Source organism: Pectinophora gossypiella, chromosome 24, assembly GCF_024362695.1.
Source record: "Pectinophora gossypiella chromosome 24, ilPecGoss1.1, whole genome shotgun sequence".
NCBI lineage: Eukaryota > Metazoa > Arthropoda > Insecta > Lepidoptera > Gelechiidae > Pectinophora > Pectinophora gossypiella.
The window spans coordinates 7,777,437-7,803,698 of NC_065427.1; the positions used below are offsets into that span (position 1 = coordinate 7,777,437).

At 35.6% G+C, this 26,262-nt stretch overlaps 1 protein-coding gene across 7 annotated transcripts in view; it reads right to left on the minus strand.

Annotated features, from left to right (window-relative positions):
- Positions 1–26,262, minus strand: part of LOC126377827 (uncharacterized) — an 848,135-nt gene that overhangs the window by 43,586 nt on the left and 778,287 nt on the right. For 2 of the 7 annotated variants that reach the window (XM_050025760.1, XM_050025759.1), the window contains exon 1: positions 10,448–10,850. The exons of the other annotated variants lie outside the window; for them this stretch is intronic. In XM_050025760.1, the coding sequence (XP_049881717.1) occupies positions 10,448–10,490 (43 nt within the window). In that variant the 5' untranslated portion in view covers positions 10,491–10,850. Of the gene's footprint in view, positions 1–10,447; positions 10,851–26,262 lie in introns of those variants that run through there. 7 annotated transcript variants of the gene reach the window in all.

A 26,262-nucleotide genomic window follows, 5' to 3' on the forward strand; every position in this document is an offset into this window, starting at 1 on the left:
TCAAGTAGTGGCAAAAAGTGCAGAGCTAATTTAGCTTAGTTTATCTATGACAAAAAAAAACATTTCGATCACCGAAAGGTGTGGCTACACTTACGCCATCTATTGTCGCTGAAAATTATAAATATAGCGAGGGTTTCAACATCCTTACGCGTGAAAAGGTAACATACACAGTTACTTTCGCATTTATAATATTAAAAGCGTGGATATTTGTAATAAACAATACTGAAAACTAATGTATAATATCCCTTTTTAATACCCTATACACATTGCACTGGAATTATATGATTTTAGTATTCATCAGCTAACAACGCCGTAAAGAAAACTATACTAAGAATATAAAACCGTTTTACGTCCCCATCGTAAACTAAATTCGATCGGTAAGTGTTTTAAAACTCTAAGGTTTTTAATCTGTGGTATTAAACGATAGAGCGGGTTAGGCGGTAGTTTTCCAAAGAGATTTTATTAAGGAGTTCCTTTTTTAAATTTTATTAAGTTTGTTTTACTTCTACGCTAGACTGGGAACGAATAATTTTCATATTATAATCCTTCAGCAGCTTGTCGTTGAAACCATAGACAGTGGGATTGTGTATATTCAAAAATAAAATGTTTTTGGGATTTGTCATTGGCACATCGCTAGCCGCGGAAGCCAGAAGAAAAAAAAATGTTACCATGCTGCAGTCGCTTCTTTTACAAAAAAACCAGCCTTGTCAAATCGTCAGGTTAGGTTAGACCCCATGAAAAACAGAAGGTAACGCTAGAAAGATAATTCCAGAAAAGTTCAAAATTCCCTTCCAATAGACCTTCTCTGTTCTGTGATAGTGGTTCAAAAAATTCAAAATTAAAAAACATTTGCTCTTTAAAATTAGCTTCCATAGTTAGCGCTTTTTGAACGTCAGAAATTAAATTATATATTATGTAACTAGCTGTAAAACTCCTACCACTGAGGGAAAGACGTGGCCAGAAAACCTCCCAGCACAGGGCCTTACTCCTACTGTTTCATGTTTTCCTTTGTTTTTTTTTTATATCTAACTACATAATAGGTATATAAAAACAAAAGGTCACTGACTGCCTGACTCACTCATCACGAAATCTCAGAAACTCCGAGTGCTAGGAGTCTTACATTTTGCAAGGGGTTCCTTTTAGCACGTAGGTGCTCATTAAGACCGGATTTTGTGAAATCGCTAAGGCTAAAAATTTTTATGATACTTCTATAGTTTTAATAGTAGGATTTCACGCGAATGAAGCCACGAGTAACGGCTCATACTGAAAAAAATATACTGAAAAGTATAATTATTATTTATTTTTATTGTCATGAATTATTATGTATTTTGATATTTTTGATAAAACTGAACATTCTGACGGCGCGTTTTCTGATTCGCTGATTCCTTTTTAACCCGATAAATATCTGGTTTTGTGTACGATTTGAAAGTGTATTTTTCTTTGACCTATTAAATTTAAAAGTACAATTTTGACTGCTCTATAACGACTAGTTTGTAAAAAATAAACTAGGCAGGTTACCTCAACAATCATTCGTAGCATAAAAAGGTTAATACCGCTAGTTAAAGTTGGAACAGGTTGATTTTAACCTGAACAGGTTAACTTTCCTGCATGTAGCGAGTCAATTAAAATAATTTCGCATATGGAGCCCGTAAAATAACTAGTTTAGTTAGTCGCAGTTAGTTTTGTTTAGTTCTAGAACTAATTTCGTGAGCTTTGTCTCAAATGCTACTTATTTATAGCTGTTATAACTAACTACTTTGTGCTTACACTGCTTTTAACGGCCTATGTAGACCAGTGTGCGTCGCGATCACGATCCGGAGTTTCCGGGTTCGAATTCCGGTGGGGACATATCACAAAAATCACTTTGTGATCCCTAGTTTGGTTAGGACATTACAGGCTGATCACCTGATTGTCCAAAACTAAGATGATCCGTGATTCCGAGAGCACGTTAAATAGTAAGTAATGAATATTTACTTAAGTAAGTACGCAGTCGTTATACGATCCACGTCAGGAACCTTTGGCGGCTCAATCATACCCCTGACAGTTGATGGGGTTGGTAATCCACCTCACAACCCACGTGTGTGGGGACAGAAGAAGAATAATGAATGAATGAAGGTTGCTAGTCATCATCAGATCATTTCAAAGATTACAGCACAATTGGCGGCCTTATTGCTCTACAGAAATTTCTTCCACGCGACCAGAATATTGTCTAGCAAACGGACCGCGACAGATATGTTTTTTTTAAACGGACTTGCGATGTAATTAATTCCGAAACCACCACTAAAACTGAAAAGTCAAAACAACGAGTTTAAAAAAAGACGTAATAGGTTTTCTTGTAAAATGTGGAATGTTGATACATGTTGAGCAGTATCTGTCTTATTTCTTGTCACAACAACCACTGGCGCGGACATATGGTGTAGTTTAGTTTTGTAAACAACACACAACCGATTTAGAGAGGAGATTAAACTTTGGAAGTGTGAAAGATTATAACCGGGTTTCGTGGCCGTTTGTTTTAACTTCTACCATACCCTGAACACCTCGTTTTACACGGACACTACACATTCACGTTATTTTACACGCGCATGTGTGTGAGACATCTGACGCCCATACGATTGAAGACTTAAACTGCGTTGCATTGGCGCGGAGCTGTGCGGAGATGAGCGAAGATGTGCGGATTTGACCAATCACAGCGTTCGAGAGAACGAAAAACGAAGACGCTTGTCACTCTCTCCCTCACGGTGATTGGTCGATTCCTGCACATCTCCGCTCAGCTCCGCGTCAATTGAAACGCAGCCTAAAGTAAGACCGAGCGGGATTAGGTAAACCTAGCTCAGCCGTTGGTGGGGAGCCGATTATTAGAAAAAACTTAAGCTAATCCAAGAACGCATTCAGCTGTTGTACTTTCCCGGGAATATTGTAAAAACTGGACTTCCATCTTACATATCATTATCTTGGGTACTCAAATCGGGCTAAGCAAATTTTAGGGCTAAGTTATTTATTAGAAGCCCAGCGCAAGGAAGACGCATTCTTTCAATGGCTTTAAGTGTACAACAGTCTCCGTGCTCACGATTCGGAGGTCCCAGGTTCGAAACCCGGTAGGGACATATCACAAATATCACTTTATGAGCCCTGATTTACCAAGGACATTGCAGGCTGATCACCCGAATGTCCGAACGTAAAAAAAAGATCCGTTCTTCGAAAGGCACGTTAAGCCATTGATCTCGGTAACTACTTACTGATGCAAGTACGTAGTCGATTGCGATACGGGTAAACTTTAACTTTAAAATAACTCTGTTTAGTTTTTTATAATTCAGATTTCATAATTCTTGCATGAATTATATGTGGAAGCTGTTTTGCTGTTAAGCCACTTATATGTACTTATTTAAATCTGTTATAAAACATAACTGTCTGTTTCCCAAACAAACGAAAGTAAAAAAAAAAAAAACATTACCTACCTGACTACTAAATAAGTTTTTGTTTCGTCTCCAACTATGCACACAGCGTTTAGTATGTAGAGAGAATACGAAATAATATCAATTTTGACATCTCTTTGATGTATGACCGTAGTATGAAAGTAGCTACTCGCAATAAGGAAACACGAAATATTATGTTATTATCTTTTATGTAATGATATTTGGCACTACACGTGCAGTTGGTTGGTTTGGAAAACGTAAACTCTATCACGCAGTTCAAAATAAAAAGATCCACAAGTAATCAGAAGAATCTATTCTTCAACAAGAAAGAAGAAGGTTTATAGCCACTTTTGATAACATAACATGTACCCCTTGGTATGCAGTCTTCTTCTATCGTGTGGGTTGTGAGGTGGATAACCAACCTCATCAAGCCTGGTGTCAGGATTATTATTGACCCGCCAAACGCCCCTGACGTGGCTCAAGTAACGACTACGTAATTACATCAGTAAGTGCCTACAGAAGCACGAATCATCTTACTCCTGGACAATAAGCTGATCAGCCTGCAATGTCCTAACCAAACTAGGGATCACAAAGTGATTAGTCCCCACCGGGATTCGAACCCTGGACCTCCGGATTGTGAGCAGAACGCTCAACCAGTGCATCACGGAGGCAGAGTTGTAGAGAGTATATAAAACCACTCTTCGCCAGCTATGTTTAAGTCGCATATAATGGGCGGAGAGCCTATTGCTATTACGAGTATATAACATAACCTCGTGACTATATCCTATTTGAGGTAGTTAGAGGTACTTCGATCGCAAGATGAATTAATTACCTACACCTCACCGAGCTCTCTGTCAGAACAACGTGATAGGTAAGTGTGAGCCATAACGCCGTCTTTAATGGAAAACATACAGACAAAAATAATAATGATAGAATAAAATTACATTTCGAAAATAATTTCCGATAAGAAATATTTGTAAATTATTATTACAAACAATTTGTGCGGCCATTAATAATTATTATCACAAATGTATTCCGCGGGCGAATTCCCGGCGTAAACAAAAGCGTCTTTTTATTCAGAAATTTGAGTTTAATTTAATTTGTGCATTAAAATAAAAGCATTGTTCATTTCGTAAATAAGTTAACAGAAGTGTTCTAATATTCCGGAAACCCGTTTTTTATCGTAAGGAAGTAAAAAAAGTAATTCTATTTATATATTGTCTCACAGCTGGGCTAAGGCCTCGCCTGGTTATGTGTTATTCCGTGTTTTGTTTTTTATCTGTTCTGTGGTGTCCCTTTATAATAAGCGTTTCTTTCTTTCTTTCCTTGGCTTTAACTTTTCACAATAAATAAACCAAATAAAGAATAATTAAAACATGAAAAGCTTATTTATTTTCTGTATTAGCAAATATATTCTCCGTCATAAATATTATAATATATCATACATAATATAATTAATTATAGTAATAAGCAACAACAAAGACCAATAAAAATAAATCTTAAACGCCACACGCAAAGAACTTTAGTTCCGCTACTCGATAAGAGATGGCGCCACATGTACTGCTGTGATATCATTGAATACAGATTTTGATTAAATATTCTCTATTTAGGTATGGCAAATTGTAATATACACTATTCAATTTAGAAATTCCCGTTACTAAATCTAATTTTATTAAATATGTATCTCTGAAATATTATTCTTAGTAGTAGTGAATTATTACATTTCTAAGTAACAGTGTAATAGAAATTATATGTATTATGTAGGTAGGTACTTCTCGCCTATATTATCCGTTCCAAGAAATTGAAATTTACCGAATGTTAGTCTAGTAATATTATAAAAATAATAGATTAGTACGCGTATTATTTTTTTATCTTATGAGTTTGTTTCATTAACTACAGATTTCATAGTTGTAGTTAAGTATATATTTTTTTCTTTTTTATACTTTTAACGCTTACGCGTGTCAAGATTAACGAATCACGCTTGTGATCTCTATCGGGCTTGACAGTATCACACATAAGAAACTACCTACTAGAAAATAGTCGTACTTTTCGAGTATTAATAATATGAATCGATTTGAAATAATGCCTCAACCGACTTTACCTACTTCTTTTTCTATCCAAAACGTGAAAATGTCGGAAAACATAGTCGGGGTTTATGGGGAAATAGGCGTGTGTACGATAGAACAAGTATTCAATCATCATAATTACTAGTCTACAGACATTATAAATAAACTTTACAATTCAATTTGTATTTGGAATCTGGAGAAATTAACCAAATGGTGATAATAATTTTATTAATGAATACGTGTTATGTACTCGTCAATATTAATTAAAACCATAACAGTGTTCTTAATTCAAGCACACGAATATACCTTTGAAATAATTTAATAGTTTCTAATAAGATTAAGTATCATTTAATTAACAGTTATGAACTTAAACATTATCTAAAATATAAAATATTTTTTCTTTGATACAAAATTAAAATGATAAATATTTCTTTTTAAACATGATTAACTAAATAAATATTGTTAAAAAATCTCACTTTGGTACAAAATATACTTTTTTTTTGTATTTTTGTTTTAGTTGAAAACCTGTACGTTACCTAATTAAAATTTTGAGTACTGATATATTCTCGTTCCAATCAAAAATGTTTTTTTTTTTATAAAAGAATTTTAAAAACGAAATTAAAGGTAAAAAATAATCCATATAAATTCCATAGAATTTTCTCGTATTCTCAAAATTAACCTGGTTATTCCTTGGTCAAACGGAATCCGTTAAAACTGGATAACGCTAGAAGATGATGATCCTTTGGTCAAAGTATATATCTGTCAAACCACAGAGGTCGTCTACAAAGTAAAAAAAAAAACACTATTGACATTCTCTAGAGACTCTCTGGCTCTCAAAAAAAAAGAAAAAAAGGCTCTATAAAGACTAGATCGTGCAACTAAGTCACGTCTCGTTTAATTCGGTTTCGACGTACAAACGTCTACTTTCTAAAAAATATTCTGGATCATTGAAAATATTAGGTACAAATTCGAGATCCTACACATTTCATTGCTCGGAAGAGATTGATTGTTGACAATAGCTTGCTATAGTTAGGTTATGGGAATTATTTATTCTATTGCAATTTATAACATAAAATAAGAAAAAAAATTGTATAATTTGCAAAAAAAAATTGCAGAATCGTGCACTTGCTATTCATTGATGTTTTAGCTTTTTTATTTACAAGAAATAATTTCCGAATAAGAAATAAACCGGAAGTTTCAATAGAACAAATTGAAGGATAAGTTGTTTGAAGCTTTAATAAATTAAAAATAAAGGTTCATTTTCAAAAGAACTTTCATATAGCAAAGTTCGACACGGCCTATACACATTATTAATTGTATTTTTATTATTTATTGTAATAAAAACAATACAATACTTAAATAGAATAAAAATTATCATTTACCGAAGAGCCTCGAGAATATAATTGACTCTGTTAGTCGAATATAATGTTATTTTCTTTTACCGTATATTCGGTAACATAATTGGATATATTGAGGGAATAAAGGGAGCTTTTTTCGAATGTATCCAAAAATAGCAGTCCGGTAAACAGTAATGGATTAGATGACGATTTTTGTTACGCCTTTTCGGCATTAAATTAATGCTATATATTTATTTATTTAATGCTTAATATATATTTTGGCATTAAGCACAATATGTGAAATGAGAATGAAAGTAACTAGTTCTTTAGCTGGTCTGTTTTGTACCTAATTTTTAATATGTTTTTCGTTAAGCTTTTTTTTCTAAACGAACTACATTTGTTACAATTCCATTCAAAATAATACATTACGCGTATTTTTAATGGAAAACTAATTTAAAAGTGAATCATGAGACAGTTTTGTCAAACTAGATAGGTATAATTTAATGACACTGTTACACTAATGGTTACACTGGAATAGTAACTGTGGATCAATTGATGGTATAAGCGAATAAAAAAAACGTGTTTGATATAGAAAAAAATAGTCTGAAATCGAACTCGATGCCATTATAAAATCAAGCAGTGAAACTATGAATTAAACTGTTTCGTAACGTTGTAATATTATAATTAAGTATTATTATCACGGCGACCCACTACCGAGCAAGACCTTTCTGACACTATTAGATGTAAAAAAATCCAATAAACACATAGAAAAAGAAATAAACAATAATAAAAGGAAAAGTGCCCAAACATATTTTCTCTCACTAACAAGCGTAAAGAAGCAAGACCATTAAAACTTATGTTTTACTTTCGTACCGTGTGTGTTATCAAATTATATATCTTTCCTCCTATTTTGTTGCTTTGTAATAATAATTCACTTTGAAAGTAACGTTATTTATTATTTAAGCGTACGTTTTAGGGTTAAAAAAGTTGTCTGGGAATTTTATGTTTGAAATTGTTGTTAGATTATATGAATTGGTTACTTTGCCTGTTTACCCTACCCGTGTATAAAGTTTTGATCATGCATACCTAATGTTGTGTCTAAAACCCCGATATTGTTAAGTAGGTATAACAGTTTTCTCTCTCAGATAAACCTTAATGGCAATCCTATTTCCATTTTCTGAATGCTGTCATAAAAATATGTTTTAGGTATGTAAAAAATTTAAGACACGAGACAGATTGTTATTTTATTTCAAAAGTCGCACAGCAAGAATAATTTGAGAATAGAATAAATATAACAGAAATTTAATGCTATTTTTAATATAGGTCCACTATTTGCACATTTACCCTATTTCACATCCTAGTGATGTGAAAAAATTACCAAACGAAAAATCGATTTATTTTTTCATGGGTCATTTACGTCATTTTAATTTCCGATCGGGCGGATCCGATGTAGCTTTTTTCCATATTAAGTCGGCCTTGATAAAAATCTTTAAAAAAATCGATAACAGGTTATTTTAAACGCTATAATAAATCATGTAGATTGATTTATATATCGATTTTGTTGATCCTTATCTTCTTGTAGTTGTTAATAGCCAAGTATATTTCAAGTTCTTGTTAAGTTTCAGCTTTAAGAACCGGTTTTCTATAGCTTTTTCGGTTTAACTGTCACACTAACGCGGTTTTGCATCGTCAAAATTTTTTTTTAGGTTTTGTTAGATCTGGGTGAAGATTATTCTTTGATGTCTACGTTCTAATCTTTTTGCTACATCTAAAGTATGTGTCTTTTTATTTTCATCACGTTTATCACACAAAATATATAGAGCTAAAAATACTACGTCCACTATAGATTATATTCCCGATCTTACAAGTGTACGGCAGACACAAATCAACCAAAAGGATTTTGACTTCGGACTCCTATTCCCTTTAATATCAGTTTCACCTCAAAATACCCCGAAACTAAATTCTTCATCGGTCCGTTTTATTTATTTCTATCTACCACCATGTGTGGTCTTTAAATCTGTGACATATTGTCCATAATAATGTACTAATTGACACAGAAGACGTCTGGAAGTAGTATTAAAACTTCACCGGAATTTGTGTGGGTTGAGACGACTACTAGACTAGAAATTATGGGATTAATATTGTTTATACTAATACGTACCTATGTACTTTCTTCTTATTTTATTTTTAGCTAAGTTATGAAGGTTATATAGTATATAATTGGACTAGTTTGGTATACAAAAAGCCGCACCTGTTAATAACTTCAGGTTAGGTGTATAAAAATAGCATTCCTAAATGATAGATATTTCTATAAAAATTGTGTTGGTCTTGACGTCTATTGAGATTTCGTTAGAATTAGATATCTATCTGTCTTTAATGAATTCTTATGTTATTTAGTCTATTCGATCCCACTTTGATGAATTATATTTATAAATCTTACTGTCTCAAACACATGCTCATATAACAGCTATATGCAAGAAATTACTCGGGGTAATGATTCTCATTTTGGACTGCCTTACAAAGTAACTCCCACTTTTCGAGATATGATATTATCCAGGTGCTTTTAATGTACAGTTACTTCGTCGACATGAGTTCAGATAAGTCAAAGTAGTAGTAAAATTTGTTAGAATTTACGTTCTACACGAAGAATGGTTAATATAATAGTTATTCCTAGTTTTGAGTGCCATAATAACGTATTTACACATTTTATTTTCACCGAATACATGTGGATCTAAATTTCCATGTCAATTTGTTTCATTATAACTGTCATTTTCTGATCTCAATGAAAAATATATATTTTTTATAATTCCGTGTTCTAAGCCTCTATCATTTATTTTCCTTTTCTCGTTCCTTTATTAGCTTCCACAACAATACTCTATGTTATGACTGCTTTCCCTTTTATGTAGATTTTATTTATGTGGATGATTTTATTAGCTTTTATTGATTTTTTTATTGCACGCCCACAGCTTAGTTTTACTGTTGGAACTCAACTAAGTAACATCTCTTTGACGACTTTGTATTTTTTCTTTTGCACTGCCTTTACAAAGCGTTGAGCGTTTAAGTCCTTACTTTTACAATCTTTTTGAAGTTTCGTCTCTTTTGTCATGAAGTTTGAATATCTTTTGTTTATTGTTATATCTACTTCATTTAAAATTTAGAAGATTCCTTGTGATTTTGAATGTAAAGCTGCTAAATTTATATAATTATGAGTAGAGCTGTAGGTACATACTTAATGAAATCAAAATTTTACGTTATTTTTTTAAATATACAAGAGAGTTTTTGCTTCTTTCTCTCCTATAACCTCCATTTAAGCTTTATTTTATTGTCAAGAGCCAGTTTTTTCATAATTAATGAAGTTATTTACTCTTAAGTGCATCTTCATGTTAATTTACGTTCGCAATTCGACCCCATTACGCTATCGCAAATTGCTCTGAGCAAATGAGGAGTTCGTCTCAATAATAAATCTTCGCAGATAACCTTTGGCCCTAAATAAACAGTTAATTTATAATTAGCTAACTAAATAACGGTTTTGCTTATCTGTAACGTACCTTGTAAAAATGTACCACTATTCCTATAGTTTTTAAATTCCTATGATTTTTTTAGGATAAAATAAAGGAGTTTAAACACTTACCTAAAACTACCAATATGAAACACAAACTAATGTACAAGATCATCAGGAATCTTTGGTAACTAATAAACTAAATATATCACGGGGGACGATCATCGATATCGCCGATATTTCATATCACAGCACATCACTAACTACACGAATTCGGGCACGCGTCGACATCGGCCCAGCACTACCACCACATATTTTTTGTAACACTGAGTGCATTCGGACAACTTTTTTCAATCAACTTAAAGTTTCGGTCATCGCAAGCAATCCACAATGGCATCACAATCCTTGGCACATCCCATCACTATTTTGAAATGAAAACTTTGTTTCTGTTCCGGATTCGAATTTTGAATCACTTAACTGTTGTATTGTTCGATAGTTTCGGAGCAGCGACCGACACAGGTCCGTCGTCGGCGGCGGCCGGGACGCAACTGGCGTGAAGTTGGCCCTGATTGGTGAAGAATGCGCCGCGCATGGTTGCCACACCGTCCACGCTCGAATTGCTCGCCGACCGAAATGGAGAGGCGCACTTGAACACCTAATTTACAATAATCCGGCGTATCCCCAACTCGGCAGGTTAATATAACCAGATAGACAGTCGTGCATTGTCGGTGGCGTCGCCCTCCTTCGCTGTTGCGTTTTCACATAAACATGGGTAGGGGAGCCGAAATAGTGACTGCCCGCTTAAATAGGCACAACACAACATTTGTTAGTAATTGTTATTACTCGCTATATTCTTCTCGATTAAAATTCTCGGAATGGCTGTTATTCTATTCTTCATTCCATGCTCGTAAAAAGGAAGTATAGGATTATATGAGTAAAAATAAAACATTAAGAAGGTATTTAAACATTTTCTAAAAATAACTTTTATTAAATGCAATTTATTTTATAAGTAGGAAACTAGCGAGTCTACTCCTAAGCTTATAATATGAGTTAGAAACGTAGGTAGGTACCTAACCATAACAGTATCATCTACCTGAGCTCGCTTCACAGTTTTGGTACTTATAAAATCTTTGTGTTCCTTCTCTTTCTGGTTCGTTTAAAAAAAAAAAACAGGTAAACGCGTTCAATGGCCAGTTACTGATATTATTTCGGAGTTCGTTTGAACCAGAGCTATTCATATTTCGAAATTTCGATTGCGTTCGTTTTAAAATTTAAAGTATTTGCTATTCGAATGCAAATATGGGAAATGGATGGATGGAAATTTGGAATGTAGAATCCCAATTTTTTAATTTGACTAACAAACCCAACATCGAGTGTATTTTTTCTGTTTTATTAATTAATTGCAATCTTTTTTAAAATTCGAATGCTTTTTCAATAGAAGCAAAGTCAGTATGGTGACAGCTTGTCAGAATTACACATACACACATAAACTCACGCCTATTTCTCTCCGGGGTAAGCAGAGACTATGGAATTCCATTTGCTTCGATCATGACACAATTCTCTTGCTTCCTCCACATTCATCAATCGTTGGAGCGGAGTGTTCCTTCCATACTTAGGTAAGTAGGTAAGTAAATAGTATTGTTTATTCCAAGATTGGAATCCAAACATTGATAAACAGTAAAAGCTTTATTTACCCTTTAAACCTACTTACTGCTTACCGTGCCCTCCGAGGCACGGATCATGTTACTTTCGGACTATCGGGTGATCAGCCTGCAATGTCCTAACCAAACTAGGGTAGGACTTAAAATAATTGAAATACTAGCCGCGGCTTATGCTGAGCGAGGTCCTTTTATTCCGGACGACACCGCAGATGATCGAGCCGTCAGTGCGTTGCATTTATACGTAGGTAAATACTGTTGTATTTATTTTTTATAATTTTTTTTTTCGCCACTGAGCTCCTCACCCGTACCAGTAATTTCAGTTGACAGATATGTTTGAAATTGAAATTCGAACCTTTGACCTTCTGATTATAAAACTCGGACTGTTACCACGAGACTATCTATCACGCACGAGTTCATACCTCTACCTGTTACGTAATTGTACAATTGAAATATTCTGACTGACATTACGTACTCATTCGTAATATTAACATACATACATACGTACATAACTTCACGCTCATACTCTCTAATAAGGTAGACAGGGCGACAAGTATCAGAAGACTACTTTAAAAGTCATTATCCCGTTTTTCACAGGGCTCACGGTTTCAGGGCTGGGTTTCTAGATTTCTTTAAAAGTAAAATGTTTATTTTTCATAAAAAAAATGTTTTTTAATGTTTATGTTTTTTTTTGTTTATTTTTTTTTGTTTGTTTATGTTTATGTTTTTTTTTGTTTATGTTTGTTTTTTTGTCTTTTTTTTAGAATGTTTTTTTTTTTCATAAGAATACAAAAAATATTGGTACAATAAAAACCCCACAAAACCAATTCCGCCACTGATTTACATAGAGGCGGTCAATCAGCTCGCGACAGCAAACATTCCGGACCCCGATACCAACCCCGCCGGCGTGGTCGACAATCTCCATCATTCAGCGCTTAGAGCCATCACCCGTTAGACTTTGTTAATTCTTTCAAATATAATCCTCGCAAAATCCGGGTACCGTCAGACCTGTTGGTGGTACCGGGAAATTTTTGCCGTCCTTTGAACAGGGAAATTTTGGTACCGGGTAAAAGCCCTTAGCGCTCCCCGTTTGTCCGGCCAAATTTTTAACGCCATATACAAGATAAGCTCTATATCCCAATCGGGGTAGTCAGAGGTACATCCATCGCAAGATGATCTACAATTAGATATTTTTTTGAAATGGGTTAAAAAAGAACACTGTTGGACATCCAGAATCAATAGGAATTATGTAATCAAACATAACATAACTGGGCACGGGCCTCCCCTCAGTCAACAGGAGGGGGGGATGGAGCATACTCCACCACGCTGCCCCACTGCGGGTTCGTGAATGAATTTTACATTGAAATAATATGATTGATGAGTTAATTTTGCAATATAACAGTTGATTAATTAGAAGCATTTAAAAGTGCTATAGCTGTTACGAAATTTATATTAATATCCGTGAAATCATTTAGCCTTGATGTCAAATTACAGTTAAGCAAGGTTTTAATAAAGGTTACCAGTTTTCATCAAGTGAACTTTCAATTTTAGGGTCAGTTATCGCGACCTTACTCTGTTACTCGCAATTTATTATCTATAATCTGTTATAAATTCACGCTCGCAATCCGTAATGAGGTAGGCAGAGCGTTCAATAATGTAATCTGAAGATTTTTTGAGACTTTTGATACGAAGTGAAATTTTCGTTTGGCTTTCGAGTTGGATATTTTGGATTCGCTGTTTAGACTGTTCATTGCGTGGTTAGGATAGTTTAGGATATATCAGGTGGGAGCCCTCAGCGCACCTCATTTGTCCGGCCTAGTAGTTCATGCCATATGACAAATACAAATCTGCAATAACTCAGATAAAAATAGATAATTTAGGATTAAAGTGATCTCTAAACATGTTATCATCTTGTTTTTCGACAATCAGCTGATTTTGCCTGTAATATGCAAACTAACCTAGGGGCAGTTACAAGAAGCGATTATTGACAGAGCCCCCGGGAACCGAACCCAGGTCTATGGAGGGTATCATAAAGAACCATAAAACTATTAGAAAGGAAACCATAAAGGTGTAAATAAACCAAAACGATCTTGGGAACTTGAGTCGAAGCAAATTACGTCTCACTTTCGACGCGAAGCGAGCCGACACATTAAAAACATTACAAAATCCACCCCCTACGTAGCCGAAAAAAAAAAACCGAAAACACAATCTATCGGATCCCATACGAAAAACAAAAAGGCCGTTGGAAATAACCATTAGGGGTTTGACCAAATTTTTTTGGCCGAAATACCTTTATTCCGCTTACAAAAACCTTTCACGATGTTATTATTTAGATATTAAAGTTGAGAATTCGTAAAAAGTTTAAATCTCAAGTGACGTTTAAAAGTTGGTAGTTGTTTTCTGGGTAGACATAGAAAACTATGTAACCGATAGTTTTTACAAGAATTTAAAAAGGACAAAGTTTTAGACGATATATTTGCTAAGAGACAGTTAGCTGATTTATTTCCATTAGATTATCTGGTGATAAGTGTAAAGTCAACCATTTCAAAGATGGCGGAATACCCATAGACGCCATTTTGAAAAAAAAACACTTGACTGGCAGAACAGAATTGGGTCGTGTACTAGGTTCAAGATAAATTATGAAATTCTGATTACTAAATAAAGACACGTCTAAAACTAACGAAAAACATTTTCTTTTTTCTATTAAACTTATTTATGAATTTTAATCAAGAAAAACGTAATAATAAGTCCGACATTTTGTCACGTTTTTCTATGACGTCACAGAGTGCTTTTTCATACAAATTCCATAGTAATTTCGTGTTTTGACGTTTAGTAAAAAGTAACTGATTTGACTAGTTGGAAACTAGCCTATTGGAAGAAGGAATTTAGTATCTTCGCTATTTAAATATTTTTTTTACTTTCCTATTTGTCTGTGGTTTAGTATTTGTTTAGTTGGGGCTTTGGGAAGTAAAGGAAAACAGAGAATGTGTTAAGCTGTTTATCATTCCGAGTAGGCATCCTAAAAGTCAACCAAAGCACACCCAAACCCGTAGCAAGACTTCAAGTAACAATTATTCTCTTTACACAAGGTCCACTTACCTACCCTGAAGATTTGGCAGATCCGCAATTGTATGCCTTAACCTTCCAAAGTGAAAACGATTCCAATACAGGTTATGTCATATAACTTCGAAACGCATTTCTCGGGAATATGACCTTCCTCACGATGTTTTCCTGCACCGTGATATTATTTGTCTATGATCGAAACATGAATTCAAACTCATAAAGGCGAATACAGTGATTTAGAGCCCGACCCGAGATTCGAACCTGTTACACTACAATGCAAGCCCGATAACCAAGCACGTCTTCTTCTTTTTAATAAAAATCTTGTAATTTGTCATGTAAAAAATCATAAATTTTATTCTGCAATTAATGCTTAATAACTGTTTCCATTTACCTATTGTCGTATTTTTCATGATGCATGTATTTATATAGATAATATACTAGGTACTTAAAATTTTGTGCGCCGCAAGGCAAACATGAAGAACTTATAATGTGAACACTGTCATCTGTATTTATATTACTCATGTTTAAGCAAATAAATTATCTTTATCTTTATCTATCGTGTGGGTTATGAGGTGAGTTACCAACCTCATCAACCCTGGTATCAGGGTTATTACTGAGCCGCCAAAGGCCCCTGACATGGCTCATGTAACGATTACTTACATCAGTAAGTAGTGACCGGGACCAACAGCTTAACGTGCCTTCGAAGCACGGATCATCTTACTTTCCTAACCAAACTAGGAATCGCAAAGTGACTTTTTCGTAATATGTCCCCACCGGGATTCGAACTCGGGACCTCCGGATCGTGAGCCCAACGCTCAACCACTGCACCACGGAGGCCGTTATACTTACAACTATTATTATCAAATACTAAATAACAGAATCAGCGTTATATTTGGTGATATTCAATTAGCCGGCCCGGGGTTCCTGCTACCTGCTATTGTGTTTTTTTTATTCGGTTCTACAGAGTTGGTGCTTATTACTACGCTTCGGGATGTTTCTTTTCCCTCAATCAGCGCTTATCGCTATCCACCCACTAGGGCTGATTAATTCTTTCAAATATTATTCTCTCAGACGACGCCCTGAGCCGAGGTTCGCGTACAACTAGGCACCCTCAGGTCTGTTTTCTTAAACGTTGTACCGGGTGAGAGCCTTCAGCGCTCTCCATTTGTCCGGCCAAGTAGTTAATGCCATCTGCGGCAAATCTACAATAAGTTACGTCAAAAAAGAAAAAGCTAACTTATATCTCTTCAGGCTGAGATCTCTTGTCACCATAAGGTTTATCATATCCATTTTGGGACTCCATATCAACAGTGTCTGCTAGATGTTTTTGAATAGTTATGTCTCTGCCCAGCCCATTAGGGATTACGGGCGTGAGTCCATTTATATTATGTATGTATGTGTAAAAAAAACCATATGGAGAGTTAGGAGAATGCTACACCGACAAGAGCGTGGCTCTTAAATTAGTGATGTGATGTATGTGTACTCAAATATCCATCCATGGCTTTACCTAACTCGTTAAGGTACATGCGGGCGTGCGTGCGTGCGTGCGTGCGTGCGTGCGTGCGTGTGTGTGTGTGTGTGCGTGTGTGTGCTTATTTAGCACTACATATAAGGAAAATTCTAAATTCAAGAAGCTATATGGGCCACTGGGCGTGTCCGCATATTCACACAGAGACAAACAGAAAAAGCTAGTTTATTTATAGCGAGAGAAATTTAGTGCAATTTTCGTCGTTTGAAAAATTTTGCTCCATTTCGTGGCTTCGTTTCTGTTGTGGTTTCATGTAGGTTTTAGATGGCAAATAGTAAGGACTGTTTCACAAATGACTAAAAAGAAGGTGATAAAAAAAATGTGTGAAAAGTAAAACCCGACTACGAGACAATCGCGCTCTAAAAGGCATGAAAGAAGAAAAAAACATTCCTCGAAATTCCTACGGGAGTGTTCGTTAAGCAGCGAAACGCATTGTTTCTATACTCCTAACTCAGTTCTTTCAATACTAGAGCTTAATATTCGAAATAACTATTTGCGTTCTGAAATTACCATAACAAACAACTCAAAAAAGTGTTAAAAAAATATCGTTGACTAGAGGCATATTTTTTCCTTTATTTTTAGGTAACCACCGTACGACATGGATTGATGTACTACAAAGCGATTCGTTAACGGAAAAAAAAAATGTAAATTGACTTAAATTTACATGCAGCTAGGTTTTCACGGAAAAAGTGTGAAATCGTATAACTGCGTCGACGAGGCCAATTCGTTGAGTTGAAATACTTAAAATAATACCAATGTCATAGACTAAATAAGAAATCCGAGCATCTGTGCTTTGTGATCCGGAAGGCACGTAAAGCCGTTGGTCCCGGTTACTATTTACTCAAGTATCATGTACGGTCACGAGCATCAATATGTATACACTTTGGTACCATGTCACATTAACTTTTTTGACAAATTGAACTGTAAGTCTCACTAAATGTCTAATATGTTAGTGCGACAGAGTCCTAAAGTGGGCATATTATATTGCTCATGACTGTAGTCGTTACTTCAGTCACGTCGGAGGCCTTTGGCGGCTCAATAATAACCCTGACACCAGGGTTGCTGAGGTTGGTAATCCATCTCACAACCCACACGATAGAAGAAGAGAGTATCTAATGGTTATTTGTCTGAAATAAGCGATAGGAATTCAGTATAGACAGACATGTTTGTTATTCTAGACAGACAGGTATACTTCACGCCCGTAATACTATAGGGGTGGGCAGAATTGCAAATCTTCAAGTGACAACTTGCAAACAGATAGATAAAATACTTTATTGAGCATAATAGACACAAAATACAGAGATAAGGACAACATATAATACAGAAAAGCAACAGGAGGCCTTATTGCTCATGCAGCAATTTCTTCCAGGCAACCTTTGGCTACAGGAAAATTTTGTAATCTTAGATACTTATTGCTATTGTAATAGTCTTATGTCAAGTGGATATGATAAACTATAAAATGGTAATATGAGTCAGTTGGTACCTTAAAAGTGGTATTAGTTCTAAATTGTTCAGGGGCCTTTGGCGGCTCTGCAATAACCCTGTCAGGGTTGATGGGGTCGGCCATCGATCTCACAACCCACACGAGAGAAGAATAATCAGATTGGTAAAGGTACAAGTTGTCCTCTATGGTGACTACTTATTGATATAAGTAAGTAGTCGTTACAAGACATGAGGCTTTTGGCGGCTCAATAATAACCCTGACACCAGGGTTGATGAGGTTGGTAATCCACCTCACAACCCACGCGATAGAAGTGCCTTTGTGCTGAGAAAATACCTACGTTTTTTTTTGTCAAAAAAAGTGGCTTGCTTAATACAATTTATATGGAATTCCTTTCATGAAAAAAAAGAAGCACTCAAATTTTTTTTTAAGAGGATCGCTCATTGTAATTCGTCAGTTTAATATTGAAATTTATATTTTTTTATCTTTGTATATTTGTAGGTAATCTGTATAGCGAATTGGTTTTGTATTGCAATGCTGAAGAGTCAAATCGAAAATACTTTATTATACACAAATAAAACATAGATTTTTTTTAAAACATTAGCAACAATACAAATAAATAAATAAATTACTATTTTTTTTACGGCCAGGTAGTGAATGCTGCAGTAATAAGACATGTGAAAAAAAATCATTTTTGCTGCAACTTTGAGGAACCTCTGATTAACCTAACTTACCGAGTGAAAGCCCTCAGCACTCCCTGGTAGTATGTATGTATGTGTGTGTGTGTGTGTGTGTGTGTGTATATGTGTATGTATGGTTGTGTATGTCGGGTAATTACTTACCGCCGGACGATATATTACTGACTAGTAGAGACTTACCTGAAAAAGATAAACAAAGAAACATTAATGTAATGAAAGAAAGAAAAGGTTTATTGTGACTCGTTTTAAACAGAAGGAAAAACAAAAATATCAATTTTCCATGAAAGCTAACCTGCCACTATCCAGTTCAGTGTATCCATCTTAGGACTTTAAGGCTGATCACCTGATTGTCCAAAAAGTAAGATGCTCCGTGCTTCGGAAGGCACGTTAAGCCCAACGGCTACTACTTAGTGATGTAAGTAAGTAGTCGTTATATGAACCATGTCAGGAGCCTTTGACGAATCAATAATAACCCCGACGCCAGGGTTATTGGGATGAGGTTGGTAATTCACATCACAACCCACATGATAGATGAAGATCTTAGGACTTCATTATCAAGTAAGAAGCCCGCCTGGTTGAGGCTTACGCTCGCAATACGGAAGTCCCGGGTTCAAATCCCGGCGGGGACATATCACAAAAAACATTTTGTATGACGCCTGGCTGGGGCCTTTGGCGGCCCTGCAGTAACCCTGATACCAGGGTTGTTGAGGTTGGTTATCGATCTCACAACCTACACAAAAGAAGAATCAGGTTAGTAAATCTGCAAATTGTCCTCTGTGGTGACTAGTGGCTCTGTCTATCCGATATAAACATGATATCTTCATTATATTTATTAATGTACATTAATAAAAAAAACGAGCAAAAAATGGTTATGGAAAGTCACAAATTAACAAAAAAGATTCTTGATTCGTCTCAACTCACAAATGATTCACAAATACCATCTATGTCAAAGTCAAATAGAAGTTATTCTAATTATTTTTTTCTTTTATTTAGGGTTCCCTAGTTTCATAGTTTTGAGAGCCTTCAGCGATGCCCATTTGTCCGGCCAAGTAGTTAATGCCATCTGCGGCAAATCTACAATAAGTCACGTCAAAAAAAAAACAAAAAAAGTTTCATAGTGTTAGACAGAAAATAATTGTTCGGCGAAATCTGGACAGATACATGTGGGATGTTATAAACATTTCAAAAAACCATAATATGTCCCTTACATTCCGACGATAAAACGAATCATAGACGACCACCTTATATTTTTTAAACTTCCTTCCATTCCATTCTTAACCATCCTAAATTCATGCCATAAACAACCAAATCCTCATAGTATTATTAATTTCTTACTTTCTACTCACTTTCCTACATACATCACTATGCTAATGATTGTCACAACTCTAGTCTCTGGGGGGAACAGTGTTCTTTTTACGTAGTATTATTGTTTAAATAATCCTCTCAATCAACCGGAGGGGATATGGAGCATACTCCACCACGCTGCTCCACTGCGGGTTGGTGGACATGTTTTTACAGCTAATAGCCGAGACCAAAGTCCTTACCAAACAAAGGACAGTCTCACAAAGTGATTTCGACAATGTCCCCATCGGGAATCGAACCCGGAACTCCAGATCGTGAGCCTAACGCTCTAACCACTAGACCACGGAGGCTGTTATGTTTTGATAATAGGTAGCTGACTGAAATCACAAAATATGTAATTATGACAGGAAATTTACTGGCAAATAATAAAAAAAAACTCATCGTACATGCTTAAAATCAACATCAAAAGAAAAAAATAAAGGTACGGATCCCCCCCGCTCACAAGTCCAACGAACTTGGATTTTTTTTTCTTGTAGCTTTTTTATTACAAATAAGTCTTGGCCTACTATCTTAATCAAATTCTTTAAACAAGTGGCGTCTGAAATGATCTTGGAAATAAAAAAAGACGTCAAAAGAACTGTTCAAAGGTTGTGGCAGTTTTTATGTTACTTTTCGTAATTAACCAATTAGACTTTTTTATAATAATATAGACTCGCGTACTGTTTTGTGAAAATTTCTTTAATTTTGCAAGTACGTTTCAAGTTGAGTGTCTAAAAAGGCAATTCATTTAAAACTTATAATCAATATTGCAATGAGAAAATTAAATTAAAAAAATCTGACTCGGACGGGACTTGAACCCTTGAACAGCAACAGGGACTTGAACAGCTCTTGTCAAGACGGGACGAGCGTGTCAACCTTTACACCACCGGGTCCTCCTCCTGTCCATGCGAAATTCTTCATTCTATGTATCGTCACCGGTAGTGTCAGTTAACACGCTAGCTCGGCTTGACAAGAGCTGTGTTCAAGTCCCGTTCGAGTCAGATTTTCTTTCGAATTAATTTTCTCTATGTGAATTTTTCCTTGTGACTGATTAAATCCTTCAATATTGCAATGCCAGCAAATGTCAAATAGCAATATTGGTTTTTAGATGAATTGCTTCAATTCAAAATCAAATTCAAAAATATCTTTATTGGTAACATAGTTACACTTTGAATCGTCAATTTTTACATAACGAACGTCTCATCCGCCTAAAACTACTGCAGCTTCTCACAATCTGTATAGTCGGGGAAAAGAAGCTGCTAGAAAAACCTCGGCACAGGGACCTAGACATTCTTTTAAATAATATAAACATAAAATATTGTTATACGATTGAGTAATTTAGGTGCCTAATATCAGTTCTCAGACAGTTAATCCCATGCATTCAGATCTTTTAAATAATCACTAACCAATGTGGCCTTTTTAACCCCTCTGATCGCTTGTGGCTCTGCCCAGCCTATTACGGACGACCGCTGCGCACTACTTGGCCAGACAAACTGATCGTAACTCCAACCGGTATTAAGAGTGGGTAATAATGCTTTTTTACAACAAGATTAAAGTGAGACGTCTTTAATCTCGGTTTTACGATAGCAACATTATTTTTATTGCCGCAAGACTAATTAGGACAGATGGAACATTCAGGGTATTCGCTTTTGTTGTTTGATAACATTCTTAAGTAACAAAGCGTTCTTTATAAATACATACATAAACTCACGCCCGTAATCCTTATTGGGGTGGGTAGCGCCACAAGTAATCACGGACAACTTGCAGCTACTGTTAATACAAAGTGATATTTAATAATTCACATTTGCGCATATAAAACTAAGTGCGCAATGTCAAGAAATTGACAAATAGCAATATTGCTTTTTAGATGAATTACCTTAATATGGCCTTTTAACTTCCCTGTCCAACTGTGTGTTAAACTGATAAATAAATCATGAATAAGCAGAGTTAACTTATGATTGCCTAACCAGGAATCAAACTAGGAACATTTCGACGAGCAGAATAACCGTACAACTAGGCAATATATAACACCAATAAAGATACATCTTTAAGTCGGCCATGTTATTTCGTAACCGGTGGAAACTGGTTCATAGCGGTGATTCTAAGGTAAGTAAGTATAGGATAAAATGGAATTGTAGAACCGTATGGTGGTAAATTTAGCATCGTTTATAAAAATATATTTTTACATAAAAAAAACTGTTAAAGTAGGCTGAATGACGCGTTTACCTTTGCTTAGTTTGTATTAAGAATGTAATATTGACGTTTTCTTAGGGTAATGCGGGAAAACTGTGGCCGATCCCTAAAAGTACGCAGGCCAAATAAGATAGATTATATAAATAAAATTTTGTTAATTTCTCATTTCTTTAATTGTATTACAACAGTTTACGATTCTAATGGAGCTGATTCCCGTATACACCATCTAAAGTTTATTTTAAGTAATACTATTTTCTTATCCGCCTAAAATGAAAGAGACGGGTAATCGATAGGCATAACATTTATGGAACACAGGTCAAGTTTAGGCACAAATCTAAAACAACTCTCGAAAAAAATTAAATTGGCTTATTAGCCAAATGTCGGGTTATTACCCGACAGAATGAAGTTGACAACACACGCCAAACGGTTTGCATACCTATACCTATTTAATTCGCCCGGGTTACTCATTCTTTTTAAAATTAACAGCTGTCAATCATTCGTCCCTTTCCTTTTCGGCGGGTAAGAAAATGATAGGTATAACTTTAAGTTAGATGGTGTCTACAGGAATTAGCACCAATGTGTTACTAATATATTATAGGTCAATGCTTCTAATAAATATGATAGCGGTTAGTGATGGATGATTATTTGAGTTACTTCATAAATATTAAGTGTGTTTACAGCGCAGACCTTAGCCTAGTGATGACCACAGATTAAATTAAATTTTATTTATTCTGAAAGCATTTGGCAACGGCATTTAATAAACAGGCTACTTAAAATAATTCGTCTGATTTTCCGGCTGAATAAAGAGTAATAAGGCTAATTATGACGAAATTCCGAATTGGTTTTAGAATTAAGCGTGGATTTTTTCTTACATACCGAATTGCTCGGTTTGGCTGTTGGGATTATAGTAACTTGAATACATTAGTAAGTACTTACTTAACATAACATAACAAATACTTTATTGCACAAAAAGGAAAAAACAAAATACAAAACAAAAGAGAAATAGAATTAGTACAATAGGCGGCCTTATTGCTACTTGTTACTTATATAGTTATCTTAAAGCTTGTAATGGAGATTGGCGAGTCACAGGGACTGTAACCTGGAACCTGACAGAGGGTAGCAGCAACTATCAGTACTATTCAGAGGCGGAGGACAGGAGTCCTAGTAGGTACGGCTTTAAAATAGATTACTCTGGGCGCCATCACAGTCGCGCCAGACAGAGTACTGCGGGGCGTAAGGCAAGAGGGAAACTACTGTAGCAGAGTACAAACTCTGCACATACTGGCCTTTTGTTCTGACCATCATCATTTTAAATTACGAAATTCTCATTCCATTCCGCATTTCCTTTCATTTTACACTTTTTTTGACTCACTGCATCCCCGACCTTCATAAAAACAACAAGTATATTATCCTGTTTAGGGCCGTGCCCTCTAACTCTTGATTCTTTTGTGAAGTGTGTATATTGTGAGCTATGTATATTCCTATCCTGTTTGTGAAGTGTTTTTAATAAACTGTATATATTCCTGCTTGCTGTTGCTTCTACTTTATCATCGTCATCACCAATCATTCCCCTACTCTGCCGGCACGTCGGGATACCATACCCTCACCGCCCAGCGTGCCGCACTACTGCTCTATTTTTATACATTGTTTTAAGTTTACGCGGTTATTATCATAATTAAAGCACATTATAACGGGTTCTTACCGCGTTTAAATGGGGATATGAGGCTCCCGATATTTCGACACTGTTGCAAGTGCCATGATCACGGGATGACTGATGAGATTGAAGTGGAGTGTTGAAATATCGGGAGTCTCATATCCCCATTTAAACGCGGTAAGAACCCGTTATAATGTGCTTTAATTATTGGTCTATTTTTCCTTAAAAAGTAGCATGGAGAATGCTACACCGACAAAAGCGTGGCTCTTAAATTAGTGTGTAAATGGAGATTCATAATTCTTTAGTATAACAAAAGTAAAAAGGCACAAAGACCTTACAAAGGAAGCTACAAAGAGTGAGACCACTGCTACCAGTACTCTACACCATATCGGTGCGGTTACCAAATTACATTACACTGATAATTCCATCATTAACCCAAATTTGTGGTAAGAGAACACGGTGTTTTTATTTTATATGGTTTTCAACAGTGAATCTGAGACGCATATGCTTCGAGTGGGGTGACCATGCGTTGGAATATTTATGGAAAAAATAGAAAAAAGTATAACATGAAAGCAAAAATCTTCAGAGGGTTACTTCACTAAGCTGCTCCACTCGAAATTCGTGGAGAAACAACCAGACAGAAATTAAAGAAGTTTCCTTCCAAAATTGAAATGGGAACATTTTGCTTTTTTTTTACATAACATACTGTAGGTTGCATCAGATGGCATTAAATACTTGGCCGGATAAATAAGGAGCGTGGACGGGTCTCGACTGGTGGTGAGAAATGAATCTGGTTTGGTGGTGGAGATATTAAAAACAATATTAAAACTATGTTAAAAAATATATAATAACTGTATTACTGATAATGACTAATTAGGCGGAAGGCAAGAGAGAAACCACTGCCCTAATTTTCCCTAAAAATACTTACTTACTTACTTTTAGGGAAAATTAGGGCAGTGGTTTCTAGCATGGAGTTGAATGCTACACCTAAAAGAGCGTGGCTCTTAAATTAGTGATAAATTCCGACTCACAAAACGAAGTTCAATGACACTTATCAATACCTACACCAAACTCGAAAAAAATAACTGAGATTATGATTTGCACTTGTCGCTTGATAAGTGACGGTAGCTTTACCGTGACGATAGATAATCAAGTTTTTACCACGGCGAAGCAAAACGGAGGATTATTATATTCTAACTCCCTTCTTGTAATAAAAAATACTGCAGATGATCAGCCCATTGCCCAAAACATTATCTTAAAAAACGTAAACCTTGGGGGTTGAAAAGGCGACTTCGAAGCAATTCAACTAAAAAAAGCCATATTGCAGTTACTGTTACGCGTATAAAAGCAAGTGCGCAATGGAAACAAATGTCAAATAGCCCCCCTTGACCCCCCTTTAACCCCTCTTGTCAACGCACTTTTTCTAAATCACATTCGGGTATGACTTTTGGGTCTGCGGAGGTCGAATTTGCTCTATGGATTTTTGTTCACAAAACTTTACAACAGACGCTAGTTTCAATCCAGGTGAGAAGTCTCAATTTTTACCAGCAACAAAGTTGAATGATCGAGCTTTTGTTGAAGAAAAGTACATTACAATGTGTTTTTAGAAAAAGGCGCTTACAAGGTTTTTATTGTATGTTTGTATAACCAGCCCATCATGGTGAAAAGGCAGCATCTGTTTTGGTTTTATGACGCCAAAACAGAAGGACTGTAGACCGATATTGACCACGCTGGCGTGGTCGACGATTTCCCTCATTCAGCGTTTTTCGCTGTCGGCCCACTAGGGTTGATTATTTTTTTCCTTCGGCGCTCTCCATTTGTCAGGCCAAGTAGTGAATGCCCTATGCGGCGAATCTTAAATAACTCACGTCTACAATAAAATATGTAATGTTTTATCGCATGCCCGGGAAGCTATACAGCCGAACGCAAGTTCCAATTAAGCTTTTGATGACTTCTATTTAGACGTCTAATAAAATTACTTTTTTACAATAAGTCGATTAAATACGAATTCGGATTAATACCTATTTAGTAGAATCTGCACAAAAACAAGTGAAAATAGGCTCGCAAAAACGATACCTTGACTTATTGGATTAAAAACTTTTTGCTGTCAGTTCACGATTTGGCTGGCTAGGTATCTGTGTCATTGTCTACGATAAGCGATTAGCGAGTTCTCAATCTCGTATAATGCGTTCAGCTGCTTACGAGCATCTGGTCAGTCATGGAGTAAAAACTGGCTAAGGACTAACGACATACAGACAGACGGACAACTAAGTGATCCTATAACGATCCCGTTTTTTCTTTCGGGGTTCGGAACCTTACAACATACGTTTTTGCGATTGCAAACTTATTTGCAGTTGGCAACCTAATTGCG